The 16,735-nt window shown below is 38.7% G+C and overlaps 1 protein-coding gene across 3 annotated transcripts; it reads right to left on the bottom strand.

Moving 5' to 3' along the window:
- Positions 1-14,672: 14,672 nt before the first annotated feature.
- On the bottom strand, positions 14,673-16,442 carry LOC121967674 (B3 domain-containing protein Os02g0683500-like). Of its 3 annotated transcripts, none has more exons than XM_042518042.1 (3): positions 16,262-16,442; positions 16,043-16,186; positions 14,673-15,913 (listed from the first exon to the last, which is right to left on the bottom strand). In XM_042518042.1, exons 2-3 carry the CDS (start codon positions 16,055-16,057, stop codon positions 14,975-14,977), a joined length of 954 nt encoding a protein of 317 aa, XP_042373976.1. In that variant the 5' UTR covers positions 16,058-16,186; positions 16,262-16,442; the 3' UTR covers positions 14,673-14,974. The 3 variants fall into 3 exon arrangements, with proteins under 3 accessions (XP_042373976.1, XP_042373977.1, XP_042373978.1); XM_042518044.1 differs by having other exon boundaries at positions 14,674-15,966; XM_042518043.1 differs by lacking the exon at positions 16,262-16,442 and having other exon boundaries at positions 16,043-16,209.
- Between the last annotated feature and the right edge of the window lie 293 nt (positions 16,443-16,735).

Below are 16,735 nucleotides of genomic sequence, written 5' to 3'. Positions count from 1 at the left end.
AACATGGGCATTACAAAAGTAAATGCCCTAAATTGGCCAAGAAGAAGGGCCAAGTGGCACAAAAGGGCAAGGTTAAGCCAAACGAGACCACTCCCGGAACAAAGAAGAGCAAGGAGCATATCATATGCTTCTCTTGCAAACAAAAGGGGCATTACCGGAGTCAATGCCTCAAGGGGAAGAAGATGGTCAAGGCTCAAGGAGGCATTAGTCAAGGGGGAGCCTCCAAGGTAAAGAAGAAGGTAACATTTATTGAGCCTACTCCTTTACATTATGGTAAAAAGCATGATAGTTCTAATTTTTATCATTTTAATACGATTTACCATAAGAATAGGAAGCATGAGGGCTTTAAGGAAAAGCATGTGGCCCTACATGCCAAAACTACTACACCTAAGGCTAGGAATGTAGGTAAAAATCTAGGCAAGAACTTTAAGGATTGTAGCTACAAGCCTAGAAACAAAAATGCTCATGGACTTAATGGAAAACCAAAAACTAAGGACTTAGTGATGGAAAATCAAGTCTTGAGGTCAAGACTTGATAAAATGGAAAAGACCCTAAGAAGGATGGAAAATATCTTATTAGGCCAAAATGAGCATAGCCTAGGTCTAGGAGCACAAAGGTCATCCAATGGTCATAGAGGTTTGGGATACAAACCCAAAGCTAAAAAGGATGTGCCTAGTTATCATAAGGTTCCATATAGCTATAGAACAAACCCTAAGTCTAGAGGTCAAGTCCAAGATACAAGGGAAGATATCCCTAGAAGTATCTTTGCAACCAAAGTGACTAAGACTTCTAAGAAGTCTAAGAAAGTCACTAACAAGGTCACAAGAGAGGCTATCCCTAAAGTTGACCTAGAAAATGTGACCAAGGCTTCTAAGAAACTCAACAAGGTTACTAGGAAGGTATCTAGGGAAGTTATCCCTAGTGAGTACCTAGAGCATCCAAGGAGCACCAATAGGTGTTGGGTTCCTAGGAGCATCTTCTCTACCCCATAGATGGGTTAGAGAGTGTCAACTCCGATTAGAAGGGTAGTTAACCCAACTTTGAGGAAATTGACACTCAAGGAGCATTTTCAAGGTTTTTGTTAACCTTTGAAAATGAAATGGAATTATTATTTACTCCTTGAAAGAGTAAAATGTGCCTAATGGTGGAAGAATTGATTTTAGTCTTAAATGGCACATATTGGGAAATTCATAAGAACTACCAAGTTGGGATTTTGGTATGTTCTTAGGAAATTTAAGGCAATCCGGGCCTTAATTTAAAAGTGCTACTCTTGTGAAAAAATGAAATATGCCAACATTTGAGGATATGCTTACTTTCAATTGGCATACATTAATCAAGGAAATTAGAAATGCCAATTTAGGCTTTGGCATTTTCTTAAAGCACTTTAGGGCAATCTAGGTTTAAGTTGTAAGTTTAGCTAAGATTTTAAGGATACTTAGATAGTTAATCTAGGAATACATTATTTATGCTAAATCTTGCCATGATTGTTTGCCCATCATATGCCATGACATCATGTCTATTTTTGCATTCATGCTCTATTATGCAAAATCCAAAAATACCATGTCATGACATTCATACATCATGTAGTTATAGGAATCTTTCTTTTGAAAGTTATTTTATTTTGATGTATGCCATAACATTATCATGCATTAGGTTATTTCCTTGTAATTAAGGACAAATGGCATTTAACAACAATTATTGACAAGTGACATCCTAGGTGAATGTCTAATATCTCTAGAATGCCTAGATAGATATGCATGATTCCTAGATTAGGCCAAAACCAAATCTTACATCTCACAAAGACCTATAAGATGACTTGTATGTGTTTCAGTGCACATTAGATACAAGTGAGATGTTAGGATGATGAACAAAACTCAAGATGTTGATTTAGTGCATTCTTTTGGGTTTTTAAGTTCATCAAAACACATAGTTATGTGTTTTCCCATCATTGGGAAAGCTAATGTACAAGTCATGTGCATTATGCCCAAGGAACATGATGGGATATTGGTTTTGAAAATGTTTTTAAAATGTTTTTGGAAAACTTTGGTGAAGGCTATCTTTTGATAGTAATCACCATTGAATAGTTAGACACAAACTTGAAGAAAACGCTAAAGTTTTTGCAAGTTTTCAAGTTTGTGTCAATCCTTGAAAATATAAAGTATTTTCATAGAAAGCTATTTTTCCATGATTAAGTATGCCCTAAATAATGTCTACACGAAATTTCATGATTTTTGGATTTTTGTAGAATTTTCTAGGGGTTTCTGAAGTTGACTGAAATGGAATTTCAGCAACTATCAGAACTCCGATCGATCCATGGATCGATTGGAGTTCCTGAATCGATCCGTGGATCGATTCAGAAGGTAAATCTCGCGAGCAGAAGCTCGCTGGATCGATCAGTGGATCGATCCACACATACTGAATCGATCAGTGGATCGATTCGGTTGGTTCAATCGATTGGATCCCAACTCCAATCGATCCAAGTTGCTGATTTTGGCTGGGAAGGCCTGACTTCAGCATCTTTGAACCATGGTTAGTCTAGGTAACCATTCCAAACCCCTAAAAATACATTTGTGTACATAAAACGGGTGTTTTCGTGTGGAAAACAAGGATGGATTGGTTAAGGAAGACTTCATTGAAGTTTAGGTTGAGGTTTGTTTCAAATTTTGAACATTTGAACCTCAAAACTTCTAAATCTGGGTTTCCTAAAGGTTTAGGGATTCCAAGTCATTGTTGGTGCAATGACAGAAGTTACCACCATGTCTTTAGGGGGAGGGACTCTTTAAAGACATGAAAAATTATTTTTCATGAACCTTGGAAGGTGGTTAACCTTCTTTAAAGAAAATGCTCATGGACGAGCTTTTGAACTTGAAATGGGGAGTGGATATCCTCATTATTTCAAGTGGAAACTCAAGTGGTTAGAAAATGCTCAAGGTTGGGTATTTGTCTACAATTGAGGGAGAAGTTAAGGATAAATGAAGGGTATGGGACCTTCATTGTCGTGTTGATCACAACGAGTGATGTTGTGAACAACGATGAGCAACTCTTCAGGGGGAGAGTTGTCAACAAATGGATTTGTTGATGTATACCCAAAATTGGGGCATGGGTTGATGTGTGCCCAAAGATGGGTTGATGTGTTTTATCAGTAGGGGGTTTGATGTGTGCCAATAGGGGGAGAATGAAAGGACTTGTGAATGGGAGTAAGTTAGGCTTTCATTACCTAGAGGGAGTTTGCCCTCTTAGGGGGAGAATGAAGAGTCTAACTTATGTGTTCATTACCTAGTGGCATGAAGAATGAGGCTATGAGATTAGCTTAACTTACATGTGGTATTGTAAGTGTTATTGTGGTATTGTCAAACATCAAAAAGGGGGAGATTGTTGGTGCAACATCCCTCAGGTCAAGGTTGACCTGGTTGACCAAACTGAGTTTTGGTTTGAGTTTAGATGTTTGACAATAAGATATTGATTGAAGAAGAGTCAAGTAGGTCAAGGGAGTGACCGGATACTTGACTAGGAAGTCCTAGTGAGTGAAGCTAGGCAGATGGAAAGTCCTAGTGAGTGAAGCTAGGCAGATGGAAAGTCCTAGTGAGTGAAGCTAGACAGATGGAAAGTCCTAGTGAGTGAAGCTAGGCAGATGGAAAACCCTAGTGAGTGAAACTAGGTGGAAGTCCTAGTGAGTGAAGCTAGGCAGATGGAAAGTCCTAGTGAGTGAAGCTAGGCAGATGGAAAACCCTAGTGAGTAAAACTAGGTGAAAGTCCTGGTGAGTGAAGCCAGGCAAGGGAAAAACCAGATGGGTCAAGGTTGACCAGACATCTGGTGGAAGTCCAAGTAGGTCAAGGGAGTGATCGGATACTTGGCACGACTAGAAAAGTCCAAGTGGGTCAAAGGGATTGACCAGACACTTGGTGGGAAGTCCTAGCAGGTCAAAGGAGTGACCAGATGCTAGGCATGATGTACCAACAGGTCAAGAATGACCGGATGTTGGTTTGGGAGTCTTGGAACTTGGTTTTGGGCAAAAACCAAGTGCTGGATCGATCAGGGGATCGATCCAGGAGCTGGATCGATCAGTGGATCGATCCAGGCTTTTCCCAGCGAACAGAAAGCCTCTGGATCGATCCGTGGATCGATCCAGATGTCCCAATCGATCAGTGGATCGATTGGGACGCGGCTGCTTCGCGCGATAAGCGCTGGATCGATCCATGGATCGATCCAGGCGTTTTTCCAGAGCACAGAGGCACTCTGGATCGATCCGTGAATCGATCCAAAGCCTTCCCGATCGATTGGGAACATTTGAATCGATCGGGTTTCGACCGTTGGCATCGATAAAGGCCGCAGGCGCACGATTCCTTCGGCATCTCTTCTCCGATTCACTCCAGATCTTTCGCCAACTTCTCCACAGCGCTCTCAAAGATCAGATCGCCAGTTCTTGAAGGATCTTGGAAGCTTTCCAAGTCAAGAGGCGGATCAAAGGCAAGAAGAGAAGCTAGGGTTAGGGTTTTCTGTACTCATTGTAAGCTTTGCGCTTGTATTTTGTTTCCCTTTCCTTTCTTCTTGTACTGAGAGTCTTGTAGGGCTTCTCCGCCCTCGGTAGTTACCGAAAAGGAGTGTTTTCATAGTGGAGGGTGCGTGCGTGGTGTGGATCCTTGGACTAGTCACCTCTTGTGAGGTGGATACCAAGTAAACCAACCGTGTTAGCGTTGTATGATTTGTTTCTGTATTTTCCGCTGCACATCTTAGAAGAAACAAGCAACGCCGAGCAACGAGCGAGCGACGAGCTATTCACCCCCCCTCTAGCTACTTTTGGTCCTAACAAAACTTGGCAACAAAAAAATAATTCGTCACGTTCGTACCCAAATTCATTGCTAAGTTTGCAACAAAGTAAATATTCGTTCCAAAATTGTATATAATATTGCGACAAATAGAGTTTTTGTTACAAATTTGGCGATGAATTTGGGGATGAAACTATTATTCGTCACCAATTTCGTCCCCAAATTCGTTGCCAAATTCACAATAAAAAAATATTCGTTCCAAAAGTTGACAACAAGAGGTTTGGGACGAAAAAATTTTCATCACAAAATTCATCTCAAAAAATTTTGCAATGAATTTTTTTTATAAATTCGTCCCAGAATTCGTTCCAAGAAACTGTATTTTTTAAGCCTAGTTATAACTAGGCTTTGGGATGGCAAAACCAAGTGAATATATGGGTGAAATTCAATCTCGACCCATGCCAAAATGTTTAAATGGGCTAGATTGATTGAAGTGGGAGCCCAAGGTAAAACCAAGCCTCTGACTACTTCACATTGCAATGAATCAGTCCTGGCTCACGTCCTCTCCCATGCATTGTGCATCAGGCAAGTGAGAATTGATGAAGCGGCAGCTTCCATTTTCATGTAAACTGCAATGCCTTTGCGAGTGAATCAAGTGGGAGCAGAGCATCTTGCTGCCTCGTCACCATCAAACAAGCATGTAGCAGAAGCTTTTACATGCCTTTCCTTCCTTTCAGAAAAATTTAAAAAGAAAGAAAACGATCGTGTAACAGAAGGTGACCACCATGAAGTGTCCCTGTGCACCGCCTCCTGCTGTTATGACTTATGTACATACTACCACAGTACGGTCTTTTTACAGGGCCTGATGAGTCCTACAGTGCATCCTTGTCAGAACGGCATGAAAGCAACAAGGCATGGGTGCATGATACAACTGTAACGAAATGCATGAAATAAAGTCAATCTGAATATGTTCACCAGGAGCCGGCCAGCTTGAGCTTAATCGCCAAGCACTCATCCTCCACAGGCAACTTTTGCACTGCCTTGCTCAGGAATCAGGATCGTTTATATGGGAGTGGTGTTTTCTTTTTGTCTCCGTCCATTATCATAGTACTCCGATCTGACAAATACTAATGATCCTTGAATGCTGATATATACAAGCACAGGCTCACGGCCTGAGCATATACACGAAAACAAGATGTGTATATATAATTTATTACTTTAATTTTTATATCTTAATAAGATATATATGATGGGGCTTCATCATTTAGTTTGTTGATATATATATATAATACCTTGCTATTTTTCAAGGCAGGGAGGGACTGAGCATACGAAGAATCCCTAGTGCCCTCAGTACCTTTTCCACATTCAATGGTCTGCTAGCTGATCATTAATCTGGCCAAGTCATCCTTCTCGTATCTTGGATTGGTTCCTAGCTAACTAGCTGTAGCTAGGGAGCAGCTGAAAATTAGCCTCTTTGGATTCTCTCTTCGCCAATTTTTGATTCAATATTTGGGTTTTAACAGCAGGATGTATCCGTTCCTGTAATTGATGCCACTGGCTAGGAAGTTGGATCCTTGGCTAGGTAGTTTTCTTTCTAGTGAATAGTGTTCTCACTTAAGTGGTTGTGTTTCCTGTAAACATGTTGGTTGACGTTCGAGGATCCGGATATTTTCATATTTTTTTCGAGTAATTCTTTAGTTTTAATATTTAAGGTTTTTTTTAGTATTTAGGATATTTTTCGTAAATTTTATTTTTTTATATTTTTGAATTTTAAGTTCGTTTAGAAATTTTAAGATTGTAAGTCTATTAAAAAATTTTCATTTCATTTAGGATTTCGTTTCATTCTATTTAGGATTTTTTTTTCATTCTTTACGAGTTAGAATTTGGATCTATATAAACGTTTTATTAGTTGATGTTTAGGGAGAAATTTTTTGATTTAATAAGATTTTTTAATAGTACCGTTTATTTTTCTATTTTCTAATGTTCATCTTTGAATCCATATGTTATTAGAAGATTGTTTATGATATTCATGTATTAATCAACAAATTCAATAGTCTACAAGATAATTATCATCCCATCCGACAATTACAATAACTCTAGTTAAACAATTTAATTAGGTGTTAACATTAGTTCTTTAATTTTATTTGACAAGTACCGCAGTTTTGTGAACAAGTCTCACAGTTTTGTTTAATTAGTTGTCATATATGATTCTGTTTAACGAAGTTTCACTAGAAACAGAATCGTAACTCCATATACTTTGTGATTAATACGGCGGAATTTATCCGTTTGTAGTGACATTAAGCTCCTCTTTAGCATATGCAAGGCGAGGAGCACTTGTATATCCACAATATTTGGTGGTTGTTCCGATCAAATCGGTAGATGGTTGATATAAGATCAACCAATATGATCTTTTGAATTTTTAAAAATCATAACTTTTAACTAGGGATTTAGAATTAGGCTTTGTCAACGCTCACGCATGCCAAATTTAAAAATCTATGTTTAGTACCGGAGAGCTTGTAACCGTCAAGTTTCAGATCCAAAAAGATATTATTTAGACCTTTTTCAGAGTTTTCAAAGATATTTTTGCTATTTATTAATTTTTATTTTTATAATATTTAGAGTATTTTTGATATTTCTAAGTTAGGGTTTGTCTATATTAGTATCTATTTTGTTAATTTCTTTCTATTAGGATTTCCGTTAAAAAATTTCCTTTTCTAATAGAATTTTTTTCTTTTGAAATTGAGATGCATATATTAGGATTTATTTTCTTCTTTGAGTCTTAAAGTTTAGAGTCTATATAAATGTCTATTTAGCTGTTTGAGGGTCTTAGTGTTAGCCCACACTACAATATAATTGTGACTAGGATTAATTTGAGCCTTTTTCTTATAGTCGCTTGTTCGATTTTTCAAATAGAACTGGAGTGTCATCTAGAGTTTTGGGCAACTTAAAGCCTATTTTGATGAAAAGATAATTTTCTATATCATTCATCAGATGATATTCCATTCTAATTTTCCAATAGGTGAAATTATCGTCATTTAAAAGCGGTGAGAGGGTTGTGTTGATCCTTCCTGCAAAGATATATCTGCAAATAAGTATTTGTTCAAGTTGTAGTAAGGCTTAGGACATAATATGAATTTGATTTAGATTTGGTATGATTGTAATTAGGGTTTGGATTTGGATATGAACTAAACTTGGATTATTAATCAATTAATTATTTGTCCCTAATTCTTATCACAAAGTTCATCCTATGTTAGATTCAAGTTTTACTTTGGACGAATTTAGCAAGAGTTTAAAAAATTGGCTTCAGGTCGTAGCGAGACACACGATCTTCTTAAATATCAGAGTAATGACTACTTTCTAAACAAAGTCTTTTTAAAAATTAGGAGCTAAATCAAATTTAATACAATGTCTTAGTCTAACTGGTTTAGAGTGAGTTGAAATAACTTTTGTTAGTTCCGCGTCACTAGAAGCACCTGGTAGGGAAACCCAGTTTACATATGCACTATCTAAGTTTTCTTAGTTTCTATCGGTTCAATCCGCTCTGATACCAAATTGTAGGTTAGAAATGGACACTAGAGGGGGCGCATAGTGATATGAATTTAAAAAATGAACAGATAATAATTAAAAGCAGTTGAATTAGCTAGAGTAAGAACAACGAAAATAAATTAAACTTAGACTAATTAATCAAGGGGACTAATTAATCAAGGGAAAGGCAATAATAGCATGCGATGATAGATTTAGCTAACAGTTTAAGTATGCAAGTTGATCAATCAAATAAAAAGTATAGACACACAACAATTTAGAAATTGATTCTTATTTCTTATTTCACCTAGGTGGAAAAACCTTATAGAAAAAGAATTTAAAAGTTAAGCACAATAAAATAGATTAAGACAATACTAAAACAAAGGAAAATGATACTGTAGGATCAAAAAGATGCTAGAAGGGGGATGAATAGTATTCGTCGCTTTTTCTAGAATCATGAGAATGCGCAGCAAAAAATAAACGAAGAAAAGAAGAACAATCGCTAACACAAGTCTTTTTACTTGGTTCCAAGCCTTCGACAACTCCTATTCCAAGGTCTGTACTCGATGAGTGCTTTCATTGGACAATCACTATAGGATCGAAGAGATTATAGAGTTTAAATACAATGCGAGTATGTAAAAGTATACCGACAACAATAAGAAGTAGAAGCTTTATTGTAGATTGTTAGAGTAGCCTTTCAGTATCGTCAGAGCCTTCTCGGAGCAGCGTGCAAGAATGAAAGTTGTAGTGAATGATGTTCTGAGGCTACTGTTCGAAGCTTCTTTTATAGCCAATTCAGGGCGCCTGGACCACCCCCAGGTACTTGGATTGCTGATGTGGCGGTTCCTCAGCGAAACTCTAACTCTAAAAGTTTATCCTTCTCCGGGCTCCCAGACCTGTCGGGCGCTTGGACTGTGACATAGGTTGGCCAATCAGCGTGCACCACCTCATCCAGTCGCTCGCTGCTTCACCTCCTTGCCCAGGCACCTGGACCACCTCCAGGAGTCCACCTCCGAGTGTCTAGACTCTGTCTGGGCACCTGGAGCCCTCTTGTTCAACCGCATGATTTTCCTGCATCACAAGGTTAGTATAACAAGCAATAATATGAAAAGAAGAGTAGCAATTAAATATTTGACAATCTCCAGACTGTCCGGTCCTGACTTTGAGTTTCACTAAAATTCTAGGTCAGACTAATGCCTCCTGTTCCCTCAGCCAGGAATGCGTACTTGCTGGATCTCTCCTCCAGTTGCTTACCTCCACTTATCAATCACAAGCTTCCTTGATGTTAGGTCTCTTGACCCACTAGGACTTCTTGTCACATCTCAACCAATCTGAACTTCAGCCAGTTGTCAACCTAACTGGTCCTCCTATCGGATCTCAACCAATTTGGACTCCATGCTAGTTATCAACCTAGCTGGACTTCAGCCTAGTGTTTCGGTCCTCTAGATCCATCAAGTTTATATCCTATACACTTGGTAAAAGGATTAGATCACAACATAATCTAATTTTAACCTTTGTTATATATCAAAATATGAATTTGATTATTAGTGCAACTTACACCAACAATTACTTTAGATGTTACCGAAAGAAAATGAAGTGCAAGTCTCAATGTGTCGTAGCACAGAAGGTAAAAGAGCACTCAGAGCATGCGAACAAAAGTGAATTGTTTGTAGATGGGATGCTTTCAAGTTCTACCTCAAAACTTCTTATATAGGACTCTCCCGGTCCCTTGAAGCCTTCCCAGTCGCTTGTATAGGTGCTGGCGTGGCTGCAACTTCTATCCATAAGCTAAAGTTAACAATATTCTCTGGTCTCTCGTACACTCTACGGTCACCTGGTCAGGGTCAAACTTCATCTTAACTGCCTTGCTCAGATTCCTAATAACGCTATCTCATGGTCGCCTAGAAGTTGCTTCCGAAACCCTTTTGTCGAGAGTTAACATCGGCTAGTTGCTCCCGAACTCCACTCGGTTGTCTATAACCAATGAATATACTTCCCTGTAGTTGTTACACGTAATGAGTATGATATAAAGTGTAAAATTACTCATACTTACTTGATTAGATTAACCCGTCTAGTTCGATTTTGCAAAACAATCAAGCTCATTTCACATACTTGAACTTGTGTCAAGCAATCAATCTTCAGTTGATTCCACACTTGGACTTGATTGTCTGGCTAAGAATTTGTCTGACAAGCTTTACCACCTAGCTTCCAATTAAGAATTTGTCTACCAATCCTTATCACTTAGACTTGATTCACCTAACATCTAATTAGGAATTTGTTTATTTAATCTCAACCAAGACTTAGTTCATGGTTGATTCACAACCAAGACTTTAGATGCCTAAATCCACTAGAAGTTAGTCATTTCTTGTCAAGTATCTTGCAACTGTAAACCTGACACAACTGATTAGATCGTAACTAATTTAAAATTTTTTTTTTATCATATATCATGGCTTTAAGTATATGTTGTGCACCTAACACCAATAAACTCAACAAGACTTTCGACCCCAGAGGATACATGGGGCCCCATTGGATACATGGGGTTTGTAGGATTCTACCACATCAGTGGTGTAAAATTCCCTATTAGTAGTTAACATGTAAAATTTCCTATTAGTAGTTAACAGAGGCTAATAGTGAATCCATAAGAGTTACAAAAAATGGTGTATATATTTTAGCACTTGTAGTTCCACATCTTACCACTTTTATTTAGTTTGAACTGCACCTTAAGCTTGCAAACCATCCCAGAAATTCTCTTTATGTGCATAGTTGCTTTGCCCCCCTTCAATTTACTGTGAGGTTTTAGTGTGGCAAAAGATAATTCTCTCATTCTCAACGCTTCCGCTAATCCGTCTCAACACAGACTGTGAGGCTTTACCGTGAGGCTTTAGTGCACCTGCCCCAGCTCGTCCCGATTTATCAGATGGGATAACGAGGAATGAGATTTTTGAATTGGTATTTATGTTGATATATATACTTAAATACAAGTTCTACAGAAAAATAAATACAACTAAATCTGATTCCAACTAAATATTTAAACTCTTCCATACAGATAAAAAGCCTGTCACTTTTGATTTATGTGTAAATGGATCGAAATTTTATTGAAAAGACGCAGGATTAAGTAACATATAGAATCCGTATATGCATGTGAATAGGTTTGGCACACACCTCGAGGCTTCTGCTGCTCTCTGCCTCCTGCTGTAGCTGCTTCATTAGTTACTCGTTGAGAGCAGGCATGCTTTATTGCTTCTGCTAATTTTCACTAAAACTCTGATTATAAGTTGTAATCTCCTGCTCTGAGTCAGTTAATTACAGCTTAACTTCGACATTTATTTATACCTGCTGCTCACCAACATGTTCCCATGGACGAAGCTCAAAGCTAGGTCAACAGAAGCATATTGAGTCTCTTGCAGCTGGTGAAAAGGATAAAGGGGGCGATGCTTAGTATGCTGTGTATGTATATAAAAGTTGAGGGAGCAGAGCAGGAGCAGACAGGACCACTAAATTATGTATGGGGATTCCTGAGGGATAGGGAGGAGTCTGCATGCTACAGTGTTCATTTTTGTACCTTCTCTGCAATGTATCTCACCATCACCCTGAACCTTGGACCACTCGCTCTCCTTCCTTCTCTAAACTGTTTTCCCTTAAAGAAAAAAAAAACAAAAACAAAAAAAATCCAGCTAACGGTGTTGACTGTTGCCATACACAAACCAATTCTAATACATGTGCTATCATGAGTTCAATCATTCCCAGCTAAGTCTTGCTGTTTTATAAAGAAACACAACATTCATCAGTGAGTATAAGCTAGTTCTCCAGTCCACCACATCCATGATATGGCAAGGAGATAGCAAAGGGTTTCTGATAATTGTCATGAACCAGTTTGTATACACTGTAAACTGGTTCATTGACAGATGAGTTGGAACAAATAGATTAAAATACACTGTAAAAGCCTTTAACATTGTCAGATTGCTAAAATAGGAGGGCAACAAAAAGTAGTCTTTATCACAAGAGAATAGGAAATATTGGACCTATTTATATACATCAGCCAGTTTAGATACACATATATACAAAACATAGTGTCCTTTAATTTGGTAAATCAAGCGTAATGAAACTTGATTCTTTTTTTTTTATCGATCTCATAACAATCATGTTTAAACTGATATTAAAATAATAATATGACTATAAAGGACATAGACTATATATCGAGATTATATTTGCATTCTCCAGGAATCAAGGCATAGTTCAATTATGAATGCAAGTAGATACTTTTACTGTAATACGGAAAGGAACTTTCAAATGACACAGATACAAATTCTAATTTCCTGAGATTAATTTTTGAAATCATTTTATAGAGCTCAGAAATCAACTGTCCACAAAGGTTTCCTCCAATATTAATTAATCACATGAAATAACCTAGAAAGTGCTTGGTGTGGAAATTTGCGTAGAAAAAAAGATAGATGCTTATTTCATTCACACTGCTCCTAATGCTCCATATCCTTCTATTGTGTGTTTTATATTTACAGATTTCATTAAGTAGGTTCTTGCAGACAAATGCAATAATGTGATTTCTTTTCTGAAAAAGATAGATGAACAACAATTTACTATCATGGCATATATGATTATTTATAGATTGTTCAGGCACACCAGCCTAACCTATATGATGATGCGTCGTTCATACATACAGCTCTTATGGTGCATTTGATGCAGAATATTTGATTCATAAAAATAAGAATTAGTGTTACACTCTCTATATATAAATTCTTAGATAATAATTATCTTTTTATATTTGGTTGCAAAATAAATGTAGATACTAATTTTCATAGACTCATCATATATAAATAACTACCCCTTGCAGTATTCCTTATCTATTCATTTTTAAAATATATTATATTATTATCTTTTTCATTCTAAATCAAACAGTGAAATATTTTGCCCTCTAGTCATACCTAAGTACCTAGTAAACAGCTAGGCCCTTAAAAGGTTCAGTACAATATCACTAAATAGTGTCTTTCAATCTAAATATTAGGACACTTGAGCTCTTCTTGAATGATAAAACATGCAGTAAATATTTTAGGGATAGATTAACAAAGCAAGAGGAGCCAACCTAATATAGTTAATTACATTATTTATGTAATTGTAATCTCATTCGAGCTAAAGATTACAAGTAGAGAATTTCATCAAAAGTATAAATGCATAAATATGACACTTTAAAATGATTCAATTGAATCTTGTCATTATGAAGGAAAATAAGTGTGACAACTAAATAAGAGAACTAATGTTCAGGATGATTATACACAATAGACAGCACGGATAAGTTGTAACCTGATGCTCATTTGGAGATAAATTCCGGCCCCTTATAAATTTACTAGCACAAATTGCTATTGAGAATGTATCAAGATCAAGAAATCTTGAAAAAGGGGAAATTGTTGAAAATAAATAAATATGATACGGAAATTGTGATTTATATTTTGACAAGTTCATGAGTAAACAGTCATTTACACTTTGCATGAAGGATTAGTTGAGATGAAGATAAACTATCTAACTGATCTCACTGACTTTGATATGTTGTTCTTCAAGGTGGCAAAAGGCAAATACGCTCACCCCCAACGTCCCCGTCAATCCGTCTCAGGGTCAACACGGAGGAGATAAATCACGGGCGGCTACTAGCCTTTGGAATAGTGACTAGCACATAAAGGAGACATTTATCTCGGCTTTACCGAGATTCGAACCCCAGACCTCATGATGACAATACTTCATGCGCTAGTCACTAGACCTATCCGAAGGGACTTAATATGCTGTTCTTCAAGAACGATGTTCGTGTTGTATCAGGATCGCTATTTAGCACTAGATAGCTTGATAAACTTATCCTTGGATTGTAAAAAATAATGAAGAACACTAAGTTAGACCTTGGTTCACAACTGTTTCTATGAAAGGAATATCCAAGTAGACTTTGGTTTTTTAGCAAGTATGAAAATATTTATGGGCATGAACTAGCAAAGAAATATATATATATATACACACACCCTCAAAAAGTGCTTTCTGATGTGTTTATGATCTCAGTACAAATTGCAGTAAGAAATTAAAGGTACTCTACCAGTCTTTAATGAGGTGCAAGAAGTCAGTTCATTGTTGCTCAAGAAATTATATTATTAGAAGCATATACAATAATATGGTGAGATTAAGATCACTCAGACTTGCTACAATGCTACAGTGACCTATAGCTACGAAAGATAGGTGAAGAGCTAGCCAGACAAAACAAAAGAAGGATAAATCCCAACATAAAAATTAGACGGAGAAGGATTTGGATCTGACCTTTTCTTGCTCCAGAACTGTCTCGATGTCCTCGATTTTAAGGAATGCCGTCAAGTCCACTTCTTTGGAACCATCTGTGAGAGAGAAATTTAGAGGCAGTGAAATCTTGATTAAATATTGATAAAGATTCTGACTTTCTGATTATTTTTTTATAGTTTTGAAGGCAAATTAACATTGCGAAGAAAAAAGATGAGCAATTGATGAACTTCCTTGGTAGGCATTACAAAAACAAATTTATATGTGATCCTGGAGATATAAATATATATATTTATATATTTATATATATATATATAACTAGGAAGAGGGGGAGGAGGAGGAGGAGGAGGAGGATGTGGGTTGGCTTCTTGTTCGATTCTGTTAATCGAAAGGCTGTGAATTGGAATCATAGATCAAGATTCAAGGAGGAGGATGAATGCTGCTGCTCCTGGTCCTTGGTCACTGACGCTGGCGATGAAGAAGCTTGTGTCTCGCCGCCGCCGCTGCTGCCGCCGCCTTCCGATTCAGGGCAGTAGAGGTTCACCCCAAATAATTTCACGCGCTTGGCTGCGGCCGGGGTGCCGACGGCAGCTGGCGTCGTCGACTCGAGGACGACCGACACATCGCCGGGTCGTACCTCGCATGGGGGCGGCGCCGTCAGCGGTGACCGGAAGAAGACAATCTGCGCGCCGTAGGCGGGGGTGGGCGCGGAAGGCGCTAGGAAGCTGGGAGAAGTAGCTCCCCATGGACCGACGACAGGGGCCGGCCCGAAAGAGAATCCGGTGAAAGGGAGATTAATTCTGCCTCCCCGAGCTGCCGCCGCGGGGTCCCGGATGAAACGCTTTTTCCAGTCGATGAAGAGGCGGTCCCCTCTGCGGCTAAAGCAGACGGTGTCGCCGGCGTCGAGGTGCTTCTCCTTGACGAAGCGGCTCCAGCCCTTGGTCATCACGTAGCTCTGGCTGCTGTTCCAGTAGGAGTAGCGGAACCGCCACGCCTTCCCCGTCTGGTCCTCGAAGCTCAGCAGCAGCCCCTTCCCTCCATCCGCCACCGCGTCCAACGGGAAGTACTTCTCCGCGTGCTGCTTTGGGATCACCAGCCGGTTCAGTTTCCCGACGTCGCTCGGCGTCACCACCTTCTCGAACATCTGCTCCCTCTCCAGCACCGTCCAATTCTCCCCCCGGAAATTAGGCCTCCCAACCGCCGACGACAAAGCGGAGGAGGAGGACGAAGAAGAAGAAGAAGAGACCATTAAAAGAGGCGCCTGATCTACCCGCCGTACCTGTTGCTCTTCTTCATGACTGCCCGTGTAAAACCTATCCCTCCTTCCATTCGTGAACTCCATCCCCTGCCGGCTCAGAAATTAATACAAAGCACACCTTCCTCACAATTCTTGGCGATCTAAGGGAAGAATCAAAGAGGAAGAAAGTAGATTAAGGAAGAAGAAAGAAGTCATGGAAGTGCATAGTAAATTTACTTGGTTTTGTGGCATGTTATCACTCAATAATTTGTCCTGCCAACGCACAGTACTGCCTCAGAAGGTTCCCAGAACAAGGCTGAGGCCATTTGATCAGTCTCTGCCACCATCCATGCTAATACTATTATTATCTCCACTGCCTCTCTAAAAAGAGATGAACAGTAAGGACAGTAATAGTAGGTTTATAATTGATGAATGAATTATATCCATCTGTCTCACCTCCTGTGGGCTAGCTTCTTGTCCCTTTCAACAGAGGCGGAGCTTGATGATCCTTGAGAGATGACCTGTGCTGTGTGATGAGCCTCACTCAGCAAGTTGCCCTAAAAAAAAAAAAAAAAAAGAAAAGGAAAGAACCCTGTGCCCTGGTTTTTTTTTTTCCAGTGTGTTGAAACACCCATCACACTGCAGGTCAGTGTGTGTCTGTGTGTATATAATCTTACAGGCAACTAGGCAAGCTATGCATAAGATATTACATCTTTTTCTGCATGTTCCATTATTTTATTTGAATTACGAGGGCATTAGTTAAGTATTGTCAGTTTGTAGATCAGATCAGCAGTAATGGAATATCACGAGCAGTTGTGGTACAGGGAGAGGAGACCTGGCTTGGTTTGGTTTGAGAAATTGGAATAGTAGTTTGGGTCTGAGAATGACTTAGCTTGACTTGTAGACTAGCTAGAGGGATCAGAGCATGAG

This window comes from Zingiber officinale, chromosome 3B (genome assembly GCF_018446385.1).
Source record: "Zingiber officinale cultivar Zhangliang chromosome 3B, Zo_v1.1, whole genome shotgun sequence".
Lineage (NCBI taxonomy): Eukaryota > Viridiplantae > Streptophyta > Magnoliopsida > Zingiberales > Zingiberaceae > Zingiber > Zingiber officinale.
The sequence above is the reverse complement of the archived record's forward strand: the minus strand, read 5'-3'. Positions and strand labels throughout refer to the sequence as shown.